The sequence below is a fragment of the Vombatus ursinus genome, unplaced genomic scaffold (assembly GCF_900497805.2).
Source record: "Vombatus ursinus unplaced genomic scaffold, bare-nosed wombat genome assembly UNPS02014798.1, whole genome shotgun sequence".
In the NCBI taxonomy this organism is placed as follows: domain Eukaryota; kingdom Metazoa; phylum Chordata; class Mammalia; order Diprotodontia; family Vombatidae; genus Vombatus; species Vombatus ursinus.
Window position 1 is genome coordinate 72313697 of NW_020954576.1, and position 15789 is coordinate 72329485.

General features: G+C 37.1%; 1 protein-coding gene across 2 annotated transcripts in view; it reads left to right on the forward strand.

Moving 5' to 3' along the window:
• LOC114050149 (WD repeat-containing protein 64-like) overlaps window positions 1–536 on the forward strand; it is a 172956-nt gene extending 172420 nt beyond the window's left edge. For both annotated transcript variants that reach the window (XM_027871753.1, XM_027871754.1), the window contains one exon: window positions 456–536. In XM_027871753.1, coding sequence (XP_027727554.1) covers window positions 456–536 — 81 coding nt within the window. The remainder of the gene's footprint in view (window positions 1–455) is intronic.
• The last annotated feature ends 15253 nt before the right edge of the window (window positions 537–15789 follow it).

Sequence of the window (15789 nt, forward strand, 5' to 3'; positions counted from 1 at the left end):
CTTTACACATCTGCTAACATTATTGATCCATCTACATATACACATGCATATATACATATGCATATATATTAGCTGTGTTATTAACATAGGGTTTTTGCATCTCTGTTCTTAATTTTCAAGTCAGGAAAGTTTAACTTTTTAATATGGTTTTCTCTCTTAAAAAAGAAAACACTCAAAGCCAAATAAATTACTTTTTACTTGTGATGTGGTTGAGTTTCCTTCTTTTGTCAGTCAATAATTCTTAATAGAAATACACACACACACACATATGCATAGATACATCCACTTTAAAGAATGTTTTCTACTAGGAGAATATGAAAAGATAGAGGGAGGTCTATTTCCTTCTAGGAGAGATTGTAATTTGTGAAAACATCAAAGTTCAAAATGGCTTACAACACTCCCAATATTTACGTTTGCAATTTTAGATACTAACTAATGTATCTTTTATTTCACAGTCTCGAAGGAGAAGTCTGAGAAAAAGTTTAGCCCCAGGAGTTAATCTGACTTCTGCCTTCTTCCCAGTCATTCAGAAGTAGGAGGAGAAAAATCAGAAGTTGCTGCTACCCAGTCTTTAAATAAAACCTTGAGACCTAATCAGCGCCTTAGTGGACAATCTTTATTTCAATATGGTGAGTGAGTAGTCTTTTGGGTATCTTCACCCATCCTTTAGGCTGACCTAAAGAAAATTCTCTCTTTAGTGTCTTTAGCTCAGAATATCAAGCAAACATAAAGCAGTCATCCGAAACATCCTATGCACATTGAAGCCTATTTAAATAATCTTAATTTTTTTTTGCAGTGACCTATAAACAAACTTGTACAAAAAGAAATCAATGAACAGGTAAAATTAACCAAAAGGGAGGATATTTGGTTTTACTAATTTAGTTTATAAATTTGCATTATTTAGTTTTACAAATGAGGGGGAAATAATTAATATATTTTAAACTATGTACATTAAAAAGATGACCAGTATCTACAAATAACTATAACAACTTAATAGTCTTAAAGTCTACAAAGTGCTTTCACTTTTTAAAAAATCCTGTTACTTTGAACAGAACTCAGTACACAGGAAATAATTAATTAAAGTGCAAAGTTAAGTATGTGGGGGCGGGGAGAGAGGAGGAGAAAAGGGGATTGACCTATTCCCTATACCAATGCAGATTGACCCCTGCTCTGTAGTTTTAAAAGAGTTGCCTGGGGCATTGAGAAATCTTTCCCTCATTCTCACAGCCAGTGTTGCTTGAGTAAAGGCTTCAATCTAGGTCTTTCTAACTCCCTAGAAAGTCTATCTACTATGGCAGAATGCCTCTCAAGTACATGATACATTTAAATGACATAAAAAAATATTGCTAAAGTTCAGCTCTGATCATATCTCAACTCTCCCCCTCCCCCTTCAAAAACAAGTAAACTCCAAACTCTTTAGTCTGATGTTTAAGGCCCACCAGAATCTGGCTGCAATCTACCTTTCAAACCTTATTCCCATTCATCTACATTATGCTATTGCCAAGTTGGATTACTATGCAGATTTATTTTACCCATTCCCATATCTCTTTCTTTGTTCCTACTAACCTCCCATCATGAAATGCAAGTCCTTCTATCCATTTCCATCTACTGAAAACCCCACCCTTAAGACTGAAACCCTAAAACTTAAGTCAAAATGCTTTGTCCAAAAAACCTTCAAGGGATCTTCCAGTCTGGAAATAGAATCACAGAGCCTAGAATTACTTGTTGTTGTTGTTTTAAGAACCTTAAAGATCATCTAATCCAACACTCATTTTATAAATGAGGAAACCAGTTTGCCAGTAAGCATTAAGAGATTACAATAAATTAACAAGCTTTTATTAAGCACCAACTATATGTCAGGTACTAAGAGACTCAGTTTCTCCTCAGATACCTCATAGTACTTTGTATGGGTTTATCACATTCTGCATGGCATTAGTTATTTATGTGTTGGTTGTAGCTTCCCTGTAAATTGCAAGGTTCCTCAGAATATGGACCATACTTTTTTTATCTTTGGATACCCCAGTATCTCACAGGTCTTCAAGCAGAAGTATATTGTAGAGAGGAATCTTTATCAAGTATGGTTTGTATCACAGTGATCCTTCTCATCTCTAAAATTTTGTGACTATGAATAATAATGGTACCTCCCATTTCTATAACACTGGACCTGGGAGTTTATAACAGAGTCCTCTGAATCTCAGCTCTGTTGCTAATTGGCTACATGACCTGGTTCAGGTCATTGAAATTCCATGAGATGAGTTTCTTTTTCTCTATCATAGGTATATGATTTATGTATGATATTTATGTATGATAATTCTGACACTATTCCTCACAAGGTTGAGGAATGTATTTAAATCCAGGTGCTTTTTCCCCAATATCAAACTGACTCTCCTCAGTGTGGGTTGAATTGAATTCATGATCAAAAATTTTCCATGGTTTCCAACTTTTCTGTTGCTCTCAGGATAAAGGCAGAATTTCTTCAACTGACTTTCCAGGGTCCCCCACAATCTCTCCCCAATTTACCTACCTACTTTTTTTCCCCTCCAGGATTAGCCTTGCAGAGCTATAGAAACTAGAGAAAATCATAGTGTATTCATCCTCATTCATGCCTCCTACCTAACGTTTTTAAATAGATGAAATCTACTTAAAATTAATTTTAAGGTCAGCCTGGGAGGGGAGAAGAAAGGGAATTAATGCCCCAGAGGGCATCATGAAACCTGGAAGGGGTATGGGTATGGGTGTGTGTGTGTATAGAAAAGGATAGAAGAAAATTATTGTCAGTGTCTTTTTTTGGTACCAACTGGCTATGCCACCTTCTTATTTCCTACCCCCTGCCTCCCTGAGGCATATCCAGCTGCCTGGTCCCCATATTAACTCAGGGAGAGCTCTCTGATTTGGTGTGGTCTAGTAAGGACTTTATTTATCAATCACTTTGTATCAATCACTCTTTCCTAGTGGTTACCCTCCATGAAAGTCAGGCCAGTTTCCTCACTCTCTGTTCTGATCATATTGTTTTCTCTGGTCTGAAATAACCTACTTCTTACCGCCAGCTATATAAATCTTGTCCCTCCTTCCAATTAGTTCCCAATAAATACTACCCACTCCATAAAGCCTTCCTTGATTACATCAACTCATGTTGATTTCCTACTTCTTTCTAATGCCTATATTCTTTGTCTGTAATAACAACTTTTCACTTAAGCATATAATTTTTTATTGTTTTTAACTGTTTAATTTGTGTATGTCAATCAGCAAGCATTTCTAGTATATGCCAGGCCTTCTGCTAAGTGATAAATGGAGATACAAAAACAAAAATTAAACAGTCTCTGTCTTCAAGGAGCTTACATTCTATCAGAGAAGACAAGATGTGTATATGTAAATATAAAGAACAAGGTAAAACTTTTTGGCAGGGAAGGCACACATATAAGAGGATCAGGAAAGGTTTCATGAAGAAGGCGGAGTTTGAGTTGAGTCTTGAAGAAAACCAGGGATTCTGAGATGTGGAGGTGAGGAGAGAATTCATTCTAGGTGTGGGGAACAGCCAGTGCAAGGCATGGAAAAGAAACGTGTTTTTAGCTCAACTAGAATATGAGTACCTTTAAAAAAGGGGCAAATTTTACACTTCTTGAATTTTTATTTACTATATGTATATAGTGAACAATCAATATACATACACTTCTTTAATTGTATTTTAATTGTTTAAGTAACACTTACTGGAGGAGATGAGACTAACAGAAAGCTGCTCTGAACCTGGTCATCAAGCACTGGCTCTATCTTTTGCTCAGAAAATTCTTAAACTCCATCTGCTTCATGGTGTAGTCCAATTTTAAGAATCAACCCTCAGTATCTGGCCCATTATCTTATTGCATTCTTTTTATGTAAAAAGAATGTTATTATTTCTCCTCTAACGAATGTTACTTAGCTGTCAGTGCCAGGAACATTTGGTGCTATGTACATAATAGTTGCCATTGTAGTAAAAATTACCATTCACAATTTGTGTAAGAAGTAGAAAAATGAAAATAATTTGCAAAATTCATTGTTCTTTCAATAGTATCTCAAGAAGGGGTTCTATATAACTTGTCCAACAGGGTAAAATAAAAAGTAGCCTTTAGATGAAAACTTTGCCTATTTGTATTTATGCCAGTTGACTTTGCTAAAGAAATTATCTGTAGACCTAGATATGAAAAGATTAATTTCCCTCTGTCAAATGCAGAATACTTCTACTTTATGGAATATAATTTTGAACCATACATAAGGAGAGGCAGTATGGAACAGGAGAAACAGTACTGACTCTGGAATCATCTATAATCCTTTGCCTAAAGACATAGCCGCTGAATACCTCTTACAGAAGTACAAAGTGTTTGAGATAGCCCTTGATGGGTATGATATTCTATGGCTGCCCAAAAAGATTTTATTATATAAACTGTATTGTTACATGTCCCATATTAAACATATATAATGTGTGTGTGTGTGTGTGTGTGTGTGTGTGTGTGTGTACACTACATAACTCCTTAAAAAGGGAAGTGGTATTCTTAGTATCACTAACACTGCTTTCTGATGGAGAAATTGGGACAGAAAGGTTACACCCATGTGCTAGAACATACTACCTTTCTCAGTCAATCAAGAAACATTAAGTGCCTACTATGTGCCAGGTACTGTGCTAAGCACTGGGGATACAAAGAAAGGAAGAAGATAGTCCCTGCCGTCAAAGAGATTTCTAAGGAACCTGAGTCACAGTGATGACCAGGATTCCCAAAGTAACCCTATAAATCAGTGGCAGTTACCACTAGTACCCAGATTGTCCTCTTCTCAGTCCCACAAAATCCCTTGCTTTGTCCTGCTATGGCTCCTGCGGTTAACTCCCAAATTTCTGATACATCTAGACAATGGTTCACACATTCATGTCCTTAGTACTGAGACAGAACATGTCTGATACCATGTTACCGTGCAGTATTTGATGACTCATACTTATTAGTAAAATTTGGGAAAGTTTGCAAGGTGAGGATGTATATAAAATATAGAGTAATGAGCTGATACGTGTACCTCCTGCTTTGTAAAAAGTGTATAGACTCATTCAGTGTCTTCATTTTATTCCAACCTGAAAGGCAGAAATTATCTAAGTACTCAAAACAGAAAACAAATCTATCACTTTATAGGGAGACAAGATACTCCCTAACCCTCACTAGTATAACCCCAAACCCCTTCCCTACTCCAGGGCTGTTCAGTCATCCTCCCTCTCAGACAATCTTTCCCTTATGACTGGATCTTTCCATGTGCCTACACATATGCTCAGGCTTCCCAAATGCTGTTTTACTGTTAGATTTCTTAGAAAAAAAAAAACTGGCTACTATTTGATGCCTTTATTTCCTCATTACCCACTTTTCTGCTCAACCGCTTTCTTTTAATCTGACTTCTACCCCCACTTTCCTATGAAACTGCTTTCTCTAAGGTCACCAATAATCACTTAATTGCTAAATCCAATGGCATTTTTCAGTCCTCATCCTCTTTTAACTTTTCTGAAACTTTTAATACTATTGACCACTCCTCTTCTACCAGATACTCTATCTTCCCTTAGCTTTAAAGAAATCAAACACTCTGGATTCCCTCCTAACTTCCTAATCATTTCCCAATGTCCTTCATAGGGTCCTCATGACACCCTATTGTGTTTCCCAAATAACTGTTGTTGGCCCTCTTCTTTCCCCATACTGTCTCCCACTGTAAAGCTTTAGCTACTAACTATGCAAATAACTATCAAAGCTCTATATCCCGTTCTGACCATAGGACTTCTCCTTTGTAGACAAAGACAAGGTAAAACTGCCAACTTTTATTCTACTTCTCATCATTATCCCACCTCCGTTATCATTGTTACAATCTATTTATACTCACCATCTCTCCATTGTCATTTGGCTCACCTGCTCTTTTGATCTTTTGGAAATGGTGGTGGTCTATAACTGCTTATCAAATTCTCTCCAATATTTGTATTTTACCAGTAAAGTTAGTGACTTTAGTTATTTGTTTGTTTTCATGAATAGTTTTTCATTTCTCAATGGATTTTGTATTTCAAGATTTATAGTATCCAGGATTCCATTTGGACCTCACATAAGCTCTGACGTTCACCATGCTAAATCCTGAAAAATGTCAGACAATTGTCTGGGAACTACATGGTAAAAAACCAATCAATTCCTTTGGGATAAAGGAAAAGCAAGTGCATTCTTCATAAATTGGAAGAACAAACTTTATTCTCTGGTACTACTAAGAATTGCTCTCTCTCATCTCAGAACCAACATCTCAGAAAAAAGAAATTAACATGACTCAATTTAGACAGTGGCCATGCCTAGATGTCTGATTAGGATGTGTTGATGTTGAATTTTAGGCCTTCTCAATTAATCTAATTCTGATTTTCAGTGACAACTGATCATATAAATTTAATGTCCTTAAAGACATGGCTTTTATAAAGGTTTCTTTGTTGTTTTCCCATTGATAAGAATTGGTATACAGAATAACAAATAATTTTTGAGATTGGCAAATTTGTCAAAATTAAACATCTACCAGTATGCTGTACAAGTATACCTCCAGCAAAAAGAAGACAAGGTAGAAATTTGAATGGGAAATGGGAAAGCATTGGTTATCCCATGTCAGAGTTTTTAGGATTTAGCATAGCTAATGGCAGCCAATGGATAGCAATGAAAAAGCCAGTAGTTGGGAATACTAAATATTTTTTCATTAGGGTATTGGCAAATTTATTTTTAGAGGGGAGGCTCATTTCTACATACTTCAGAACCACAAGAACTTTGCTGCTATAAAGTACCTTGGGTATTATACAGTCCAAATATTTTATAGATGAATAATATGAGGCCCAAAGAAGTTTAGGGACTTGCCTAAGGTCAAACAGAGGGTCAGTGAAAGAACCTATATTCACATTCAGGTCTTATACAACAATGGCCCTTTTACTCTACCCTACCCCCAAATTATTTAATACTGTGCTATGCCCACAGTGGGTGCTTGTTGACAGACTACCTAAATGAATCAATTTAGTCAAAACAACTAGATCAACCAAGCTTTGTCCTGTTCATACTAAGTATCAGAGAATCCATTCTCATCCTAAATCAGGTCATGAACTTCTCTTATTAATAAAAGCTTCACAACTTTATCCTGTGCCTAAGTATTTATATCTGGATTTTCATTACCAGTAGGATCAAATTATTCTTCCATTTTCTAGAGACCACTTTAAAACCATATAAGGGATATAATATATCATGTAATGTGGCCCATTATGACTAGATAAATCCAACTTGATAGACCAGACATTTTTATAATAGTTTGTATTTATATAGCACTTTAAGGTTTGCAAAGTGCTTTAGAAATATCATATCATTTTATACTCACAACAACCCTGGTGCTATTACCTCCATTTTTACAGATGAAGAAACTGAGATAGAGGTTAAGTGACTTGCCCAGGGTCACACAGATAGTGTGTGCCTGAGGCAGCATTTGAACTCAGGTCAAGCACCCAATCTATTGTGTCATCTAGCTACTTAGCTGATACATTTGACCACAGATCTCTGTCTCTGAGTCCTTAATTGCTCATCCATCTTACTATAAGAGTTGAACAAAGACTTACAAGGAAATCCAGGTAGCATGAACTGAAGCATGGATAACATGGGTGAAATGAAGCTACAATAAATGTTGGATTAGGTTGAACAGCATTTGTTAGGATGAAATGGGATTAATTTACCCATGCACAAATTATTTTCCCCAGTAGAATGTAAATTCCTTGATGAGAGGGGTTGTTTTTACCTTTGTCCCCAGTCCTCAGTCCCTTTCATCAAGCCTGACACATAGTAGGGACAAAAAAGTTCTTGTTGAATTGAATTGGGTTTAACTGAAGTGGTCAGAATTCTGGAAGGAAAACATTATCTTTAATGTAAAAATCAGTGGACTTATGATTAGAATGGTGATGTGAAAGATTATAGCCAACCTCTATCACATATACTTTATCAATATCTAAAAGGGCACAAAATCAAATAATAATCAATATATCCAAAGGAATAAAATAAAGAGATCAAATAAATTTCTTCATTCAGCCTAGGACTACACAAAAAAGACACCTAGAAGGTATAGGAGCTGGAATAGGGCTTCTGATAGGGAAGGCAGCATGGAAGCAGGTTAAGATGCCCTAAGCCTGAAGCAAGACTCTTAAGATACACCAAAGGGACTGGAAAACTTTAGCACTTTGACCAGTGATTTCCTGGTAGGAGGAAGGGAACCCACAACACCCTGACTGAGGACAGCTCAAAGAGGCCAGAAGACCATAGTCACTGAGTCAGTCCATAAGCATTTCTTCAGTTCTTTAATGTGCTAATACTGGAGATAAAAAGTAAGGCAAAAATACTCCTTGCCCTCAAGGAGCTTACCATTCTAATGGGAGAGAAGATGTAAGTAACTATATACATACAAGATATGTATAGAAAGAATAGATGGAAGGAAATCTCAGAAGGGAAGGGACTAGCAGCTATGTGAACTGGAAAAGACCTCCTTCAAAAGGCAGGAATGAAGCTGAGTTCCAAATGAAGCCAAGGAAACTAGGAGGCAGAATGAGAAAAGGGAAAATCCCAAGCATGGGGATGTATGTGCCAGTACAAATAGATGGAGTTGGGAGATGTAATGTTATGTGTGAGGAAAAGCAAATACATCAAGGTAGCTGGTGGTAGAGTAAGTATAGGAGAGTAAAGTACAAGAAGACTAGAAAGTTAGGAAAAGGACAAGATGTGAAGAGTCTAAATGCCAACAGAGTATCTTGTATTTGATATTAGGGTGACAGGGACTCACTGATTCATTAAGTAAAATAGTGACACAGTAAGACCTATGATTTAAGAAAATCATTTTGGCAGCTGAGTGTATACTGAATTGGAGTTGGTAGAGACTTGAGGCAGGTAGACCAATTAGAAGGCTACTGTAATAGTCCATGCATACAAGTGCATACACATATACATTTACTTGATACTATGAAGGTAGAAATGGCAGAATTTGGCAAAGAACTAGATATGTGGAATAAGTAAGAGTGAGGAGTTGAGGATGACACTGCAGGTGCGAACATAGGTGACTGATAGGATGACGTCACCCCCTAACTTTAATAAAGAAGTTCAGAATGATGGAGGATTGGAGAGTGGGGGTGAAGGTATGATCATGAGTTTGTTTTGGACGGATTGAGTTTGCAGTACCTACCGGAAAACCAATTCAGGATGTCCAAAAGAAAAGTGGTGACACAAAACTAGAACTCAAGAAAGAGGCTAGGATATATAGATTTGGGAATCATCTATATATAGATGATAACTGAACACAATGCAGTTTATGAGGTCAAGAATTGAGATCGTTCACAGAGAAGAGAGGGTCCATGATGGAGCTCTGGGGAATGCCCATGATGAGTGGGTATGACATAAATGAAGATCCAGAAAAGGAATGGAATATTCAGACAAGTAGGAGAAGAACTAGGAAAGAACAATGTCATGAAAACCTAGAGAGGAGACAGTACCTAAAATGAGAAGGCAGTGTCAAAGGTTTCAGAAAAGTGAAAAAAAAAATGAAGGATGAGAAAAGACCATTAGATTTATCAATTAAGAGATCACTGCTGACTTAGGAGAGAGTTGTTCATTGAATGATGATGTGAGAAACCCTAAAGAATTTAGAAGAGAATGAAAGAAAAGGAGGTGGAGGTACTTAGTATAGATTGCTTCCTCACTGGAATTTAGCTAGGAGTGGGAGGATAGACAGTATCTAGTGGAGATGATAGGATCAAGTGAGTCTTGTTTTATTCTTTAAGAATGAGGAGACATGGTTGTGTTTGTAGGATGCAGAGAAGGTACCAATTGAGTGAACTGACTCTGTAGCCCCGTGGGTGGATGAAGACCACAGAGATTTGATTAGGGACACTGAAGTTTACCAGTACTCTGAGTATAGATATATTAGTGGAGGTAAAGCCAGCGGCAAGAACGTTAGAAATCAGGGACAGGACCAAGCAGTGGTTGACTACTGCATCCTACAGTGCAGAAGGTAGGAAACGTGGCCCTGGCACAAAGTCCTAAAAAAAGAGCTAAGTCTGGAGATATGAGTAAAAAATTTTAAATGCCAAAGACAATAAAGAAATACTATTATTCAAGAGCCACTCAAGAGGTACATGCAGAAAAGGAAAACAGATTCACAACAAGTACAAACAGAATCTCCGGGGAAAATGGTTTGGTCACAAGGACTCTTAGAGTGACTAGAAGAATTGGAGCAACAATAAATGAAATTATAAGTGAAATAAGATCTCTGGAAAAAATAATTGGAAAGATAATAAATAATTTAGAACACAAGGTTGAAAACATTGTCCAGGTATTGAACTCCCTGAAAATGAGAATGAAATGAAGAGAATTCAATGATCTACGAAACAACAAGAAATATAGGAACAAAATCAATATCTGGGAAAACAGAAAAAAATGAAAGGTATCTACTATTAATAACAACTAATCTGGAAAACAGGTTGAGACCAGGTAATTTGAGAATTAACAGATTTGGGGCAGCTAGCTGATGCAGTGGATATAGCAACAGCCCTGAAGTCAAGAGGACCTGAGTTCAAATCTGACCTCAGACCAAACACTTGACACTCTTAGCTGTTTGACTCTGGGCAAGTCACTTAACCCCAACTGCCTAAAAAAAAAAAAAAGAATTAACAGATTCTAAAAATGAAAGCCAAACAAAAAATCTGGATACCATATTCCAGAAATCATAAAAGTTCCAAAGTCAGTCAAACCAAGAGCAAATGAAAAATGCAAAGAACACACCAATCACCCAGCTGAAAATACCCAGGAATGTCAAAGCCAAAATCTAGCACTTCAACATCAAAGAAAAAAGCATTACAAGTAGTCATAAAGAAAAAATTCAAGTACCAAAGAACTAGTCAAGATCACACAAAACTTGACAGCAGGTACAATAAAGAAGAGAAAATCTTGGAATATGAAATTCCAAAAGACAAAAAGATAAAAGCTTATAGCTAATAATATCTTGTCCTGTGAGACTGAGTATAATCCTACAAGGGGAAAATGGACCTTTAATAGAATATAGGACTTGCAGCATTACATAATAAAAAAGACCAGAGCTGAGTAGAAAGTTTGAAATGCAAACACTGCAATCAAGAGAAACCTAAAAAACAGGAAATGCATTTAACCAATTCAAAGACCCTAAATGATGATGGAGTTGTTTTGTTGTTCTTCAGTCTTTTCAATCATTTGTAACTCTTTGTGACCCCATTTGAGGTTTTCTTAGCAAAGATACTGGAGTAGTTTGCCATTTCCTTTTCCAGCTCATTTTACAGATGAGGAAACTGAGGCAAACAGGGTTAAGTGACTTGCCCAGAGTCACACAGTAAGTATGTGAGGCCCAGATTTGAACTCAGGTCTTCATGACTCTATGCCTGGCACTTTATTCACTGAGCCACCTAGCTGCCTTGATGATGGATGCAGCAGAAGAGACAAATACATCTTCAAAATTCTAATATCTTTGGGGATCACAGAAAGAATTTAGGTAATCACACAAACCAGGTGTGGTTTTGTTCTATTTTGTTGACCTTAGGAAGGAAAAAGAAATACATTAGGGAAAAAATAAAGAAGGGGAAATGAGCTTATTTTCTTTCATAAAGGGGATATGTGACAAAAAGGATGTACAAACATGGAAAAGGAAGTATAGAGAATGGATATTTCATAAATCCTATTCTTATCTGAACTAGAGAAAGGAGAGTTGAATATACAACACACATACAAGCACACAGAGATTTTGGTGTAGAAATACATTAAATTTCACAGAGATACATATTGGGGCAGGGAAAGGCAAAGAGGTATAAAAGGGAGAGCAGATTTTGGGAAGGAATATCATAAGAAAAACAAATTTCAGTTTTAAAGAGTTGGTCTTTAAAGGTTCATTCAAAAGAGAGAAAGAAGGTATAAGAACCATAGATCAGAGTCTTAGCTAGATGAAGAGAGGAAAGAAGCTGTGTTATCCCTTATATATTGACATATTCTTTTTTGTTGATATTCATTAAGTTCATAATAAAAAAAAAGAAAATTTGTTTGTAAATAACAAAAGAGAAAAAAAAGAAATTAGCAGGAACCAACACTTAAGTAACTCTTAAAATTAGTATAGCCATTCCACCCAGACAAACTCTCCTTATGGAACTATTTTGATGTAGTAGAAAACATACTGGATTTGGATTCAATACTTACTGTGTGACCCAAGTTAATCATTTGACCTCCATGAGCTTCGGTTTCCTCAACTATAAAACAGGTGCAGCAATATTGACATTTCTCATCTTAGATGACTGTGAGAACAAAATCCTTTTATAAACTTTTAGATGTATAAAAATAAGTTATACTTGATAAATATAAACATATGTATATATCTCATCAAATGTTGCATGTACTAGTTGAGGCAAGAGAAACAGGTCTTGCATGTTGTCAAGCAAATCAGTTCCTGGAATCATTCATTTTGAATGCCAGCTGAAAAGCAGAAAACCTTGAGGCAATAAGAGGCAATTTGTCAGCATTCACATGGTATTTACTGTCCAAGGATAAGGGCTGCCTGGTATGGCTATACTTTGGGCATGTGTAGAAGATGACAGAAAGAAAAGATGATGGTAAAAACCTGGAAAAGATATTACTTAACTTAAAGATATTACTTTCAGTAAAGGGGACATGTTCTTCTTGGCAGTTCTATCTTCTACAAGGCTCCAAGCAATGGAAAGCCAAGAAAGTGAAGACAATACCTTGGTGCCACTGTTTCTGGCTGAATAAGTTGAATGCTGAAAATGTAGTATGCCTGAAAGGAAGTTGGATGTGAACTTCAGCAAGAGACAAGATTCAGTAACATTTGAGAAAGGCACCAAAAATACAAGAGGAGAAAATGGGTACAGAGTCAGGAATCTACTCCCAAATTAAGCTTCCCTCCATTCATGCTGGGGAGAAATGGCTAGAGACATCCTTCCAACCATAGTTCCCATTCTCAGAAACTGTTTGCAAGACTCCAATGATTCCCAGAACTGGTATTTGAGACATAGTACCTTTTATATTCTGAAACTCCTGGATTCAATTGCTGGGCAAGTTGCTAACACCCTTTCACTGTCTTCCAGGTTGCTGTGACATGGACAGATGAGCATGGGGAGTGCAGAAAGAGTGAATTTGGAGACTCATTTTTCCTGCTTTAGTAGCTTATGGTGCCATGCCGATAAAACAATGCAGTAAGTGGAATCAAGAGGACTCACAATTTGCATTCCCTAAAATTTTGAAAAGGTGTCATTTGAAAAGTGAGTGACATGAGTGTTTGATGCTTGGCTTGTATTTCTTGTTATATACCTTGTATATGTCTCCTTTTATTAAAATGTCATGATTAATTTTAGCAGACTGGAGAAAATGGGAGCTCATAAGCAGAGGTTAAATGGATAGTATTATTTTCAATGGTCTATTCAACCACTTCTTATAAGTCACTTATTTTTCTATGAAACCTCCCCCTGACCAACAAGAATTAATTATATGACATAATTAAAATTCAAAATGATATATTTTGGGGAGCAGATTTACTTTCCCAATTATGTTTCGGGTTAATCTCTAAGTTCTATCCCTTACTACCAATCCCAGCTCTCTCAGTCCTATCTACCTCAGTCTTATCCCTCCCTAGTTCCTCTTTTCTGCTGTCTTCTCCCATTGTGGTCAATGTACTGCTTTCTCCTGTCCCTCTATTCTATTATTAACAAATTTCCCTTCACAAAGACCTTCGCCACTAGCTCCAGAAATAATTTCTGGTTTACTTTTCTCCCTGTAAACTCCTGACCCTATGATTGACCCTGTAACTTAACTCTATAGTTCAACTACACACTGTCCCTGTGCCATTAAATCCCTTTACCCCTTGTCCTACCCCATACCACTGCTCATACCTTGCCAAAAATCAAAGAAAGTTACACAAATGTGGTGATTACTTGTCATCTAATCTCAATTTGTTATCAAATCTTTAATGGGTCTTCATTGCTGAATGGCAATCCTTTTACTCTTTCCCGTTGACTCCCTATCATATTTCCCTCCAAATCTATTCCTAAACCCCTTGTCTTTCATCAAGCCTCCTATGACACCCCTTTCTCCCTCTGTCTTAGCAGAGAACCCCACCTCCTACTTTATAGAGAAAATAGAAGTCACCTATTATGAGCTCCCTTTTTCCCCATATTCTACACCTTAAAGCCCTTCTACATCATCTCTCATTCTCCACTCTTTTGTTTCAGTGTCTAACAAAGAGATAGTCCTTCTATTTGCTAAGGATAATGCCTGTACTTTTGTCATGAATTTTCCATTTCCCCTCCCATCTCAATCATTTTCATTCTCTCCCTCTCTCCACCACCTGTCTCTGTCTCTCTGTGTCTTGTCTCTCTGTCTCTCTCTCTCTGTTTCTCTCTCTCTTTCTCTCCCTCTCTCTCTCTCTCTCTCCCCCCCCCCCTCTCTCTCTGTCTCTGTCTCTCTCTCTCCCTCCTGCCTTTCCCAGGTGAACTCATATGAAAAGCTATCTATACTCACTGACTCCTCTTTTTATCTCTCACTCACACTTCGGTCATTTTTAGACTGGTTTCTGACCCCATCATTTGACTGAAACTACTGTTTCTAAGGTTACCAACCATCTTTTTATGCTAAATCTGATAGTATTTTCTCAGTCCTTATTCTGCTTGATGTTCCTGCTTCTTTTGATACTGTTGACAACATTCTACTCTTGGATACTCTCCTCTCTCAGTTTTCATGACATTGCTTTCTTCTAGTTGTACTGCTACCTGTCTGACTACTGTCTTTCAATCATATAAACAGATAAGTAAATACAAAGTAATTTCAAGAGGGAGAGAATACTTGCAACTGGAAGTTCAGGAAACCTATCCTACAGGCAGTAACATCTGAGCTGAGTCTTGAAAGAAGCCAGGGAGTCTAAAAATTGGAGGTGAGTAGAGGGTACATTTCAGACATGGGAGATAGCCTGGGTAAAGGCATGGAGGTAGGAGATTGCTTTTCAAGTCTGGGTAATAGCTGATAGGCCAGTTTGGCCGGAATATAGATAGAATACATAAAATGGAGTAATAAGTCCTAAAATGTAGCATCATAGTATTACTGTTAGAAGTGACCTTAAAGATCATCTTGTTCAATACCTTCATTTTACATTTGAGGAAAATGAGGCATAGGGAAGCTAATTAACCAGCCCAAGGTCACAAAGGTGGTAAATGGCAAGGCTGGTATTCAAAGTCAGATCTTCTCTCTAGGTCCAATACTGTTTCCATTGCATTACACTGCCCTCTAAGTAGGTAGGAGCTGGACTGTGAAGAACTTTAAATGCCAAGCTGAAACAATATGTTTACCTGGCCCTGCCATTCTGTCCCACAATGGACCCACAAAGGAACCCAGCTGTAGATTAGGAAAAAGGATCTTATGATCTTGGCAACTAGAGCTAGAAGAAACCTTAGAGATCCTCTAATCTAACCCATTTGGTTTTTGCAGAGGAGAAGAACGATAACCAGAGATATTAGGTAACTTGCTGAAGGGTATATAGGTAGCAAATAGTAGGTCTGGGATATAAACCCAGAACTTTAGATTAATTCTAATGCTTTTTCTACCACGCCATCAATGGGTGCTAAGGTGTAACATGTATAGGGATGTGACATTTGGGAAAAGGGTGCACATAAATTTACTGAGTACCCTCTATGTGACCCTCTAGGGCATTGCAATAATATATGCAGCCTAAGTCGGC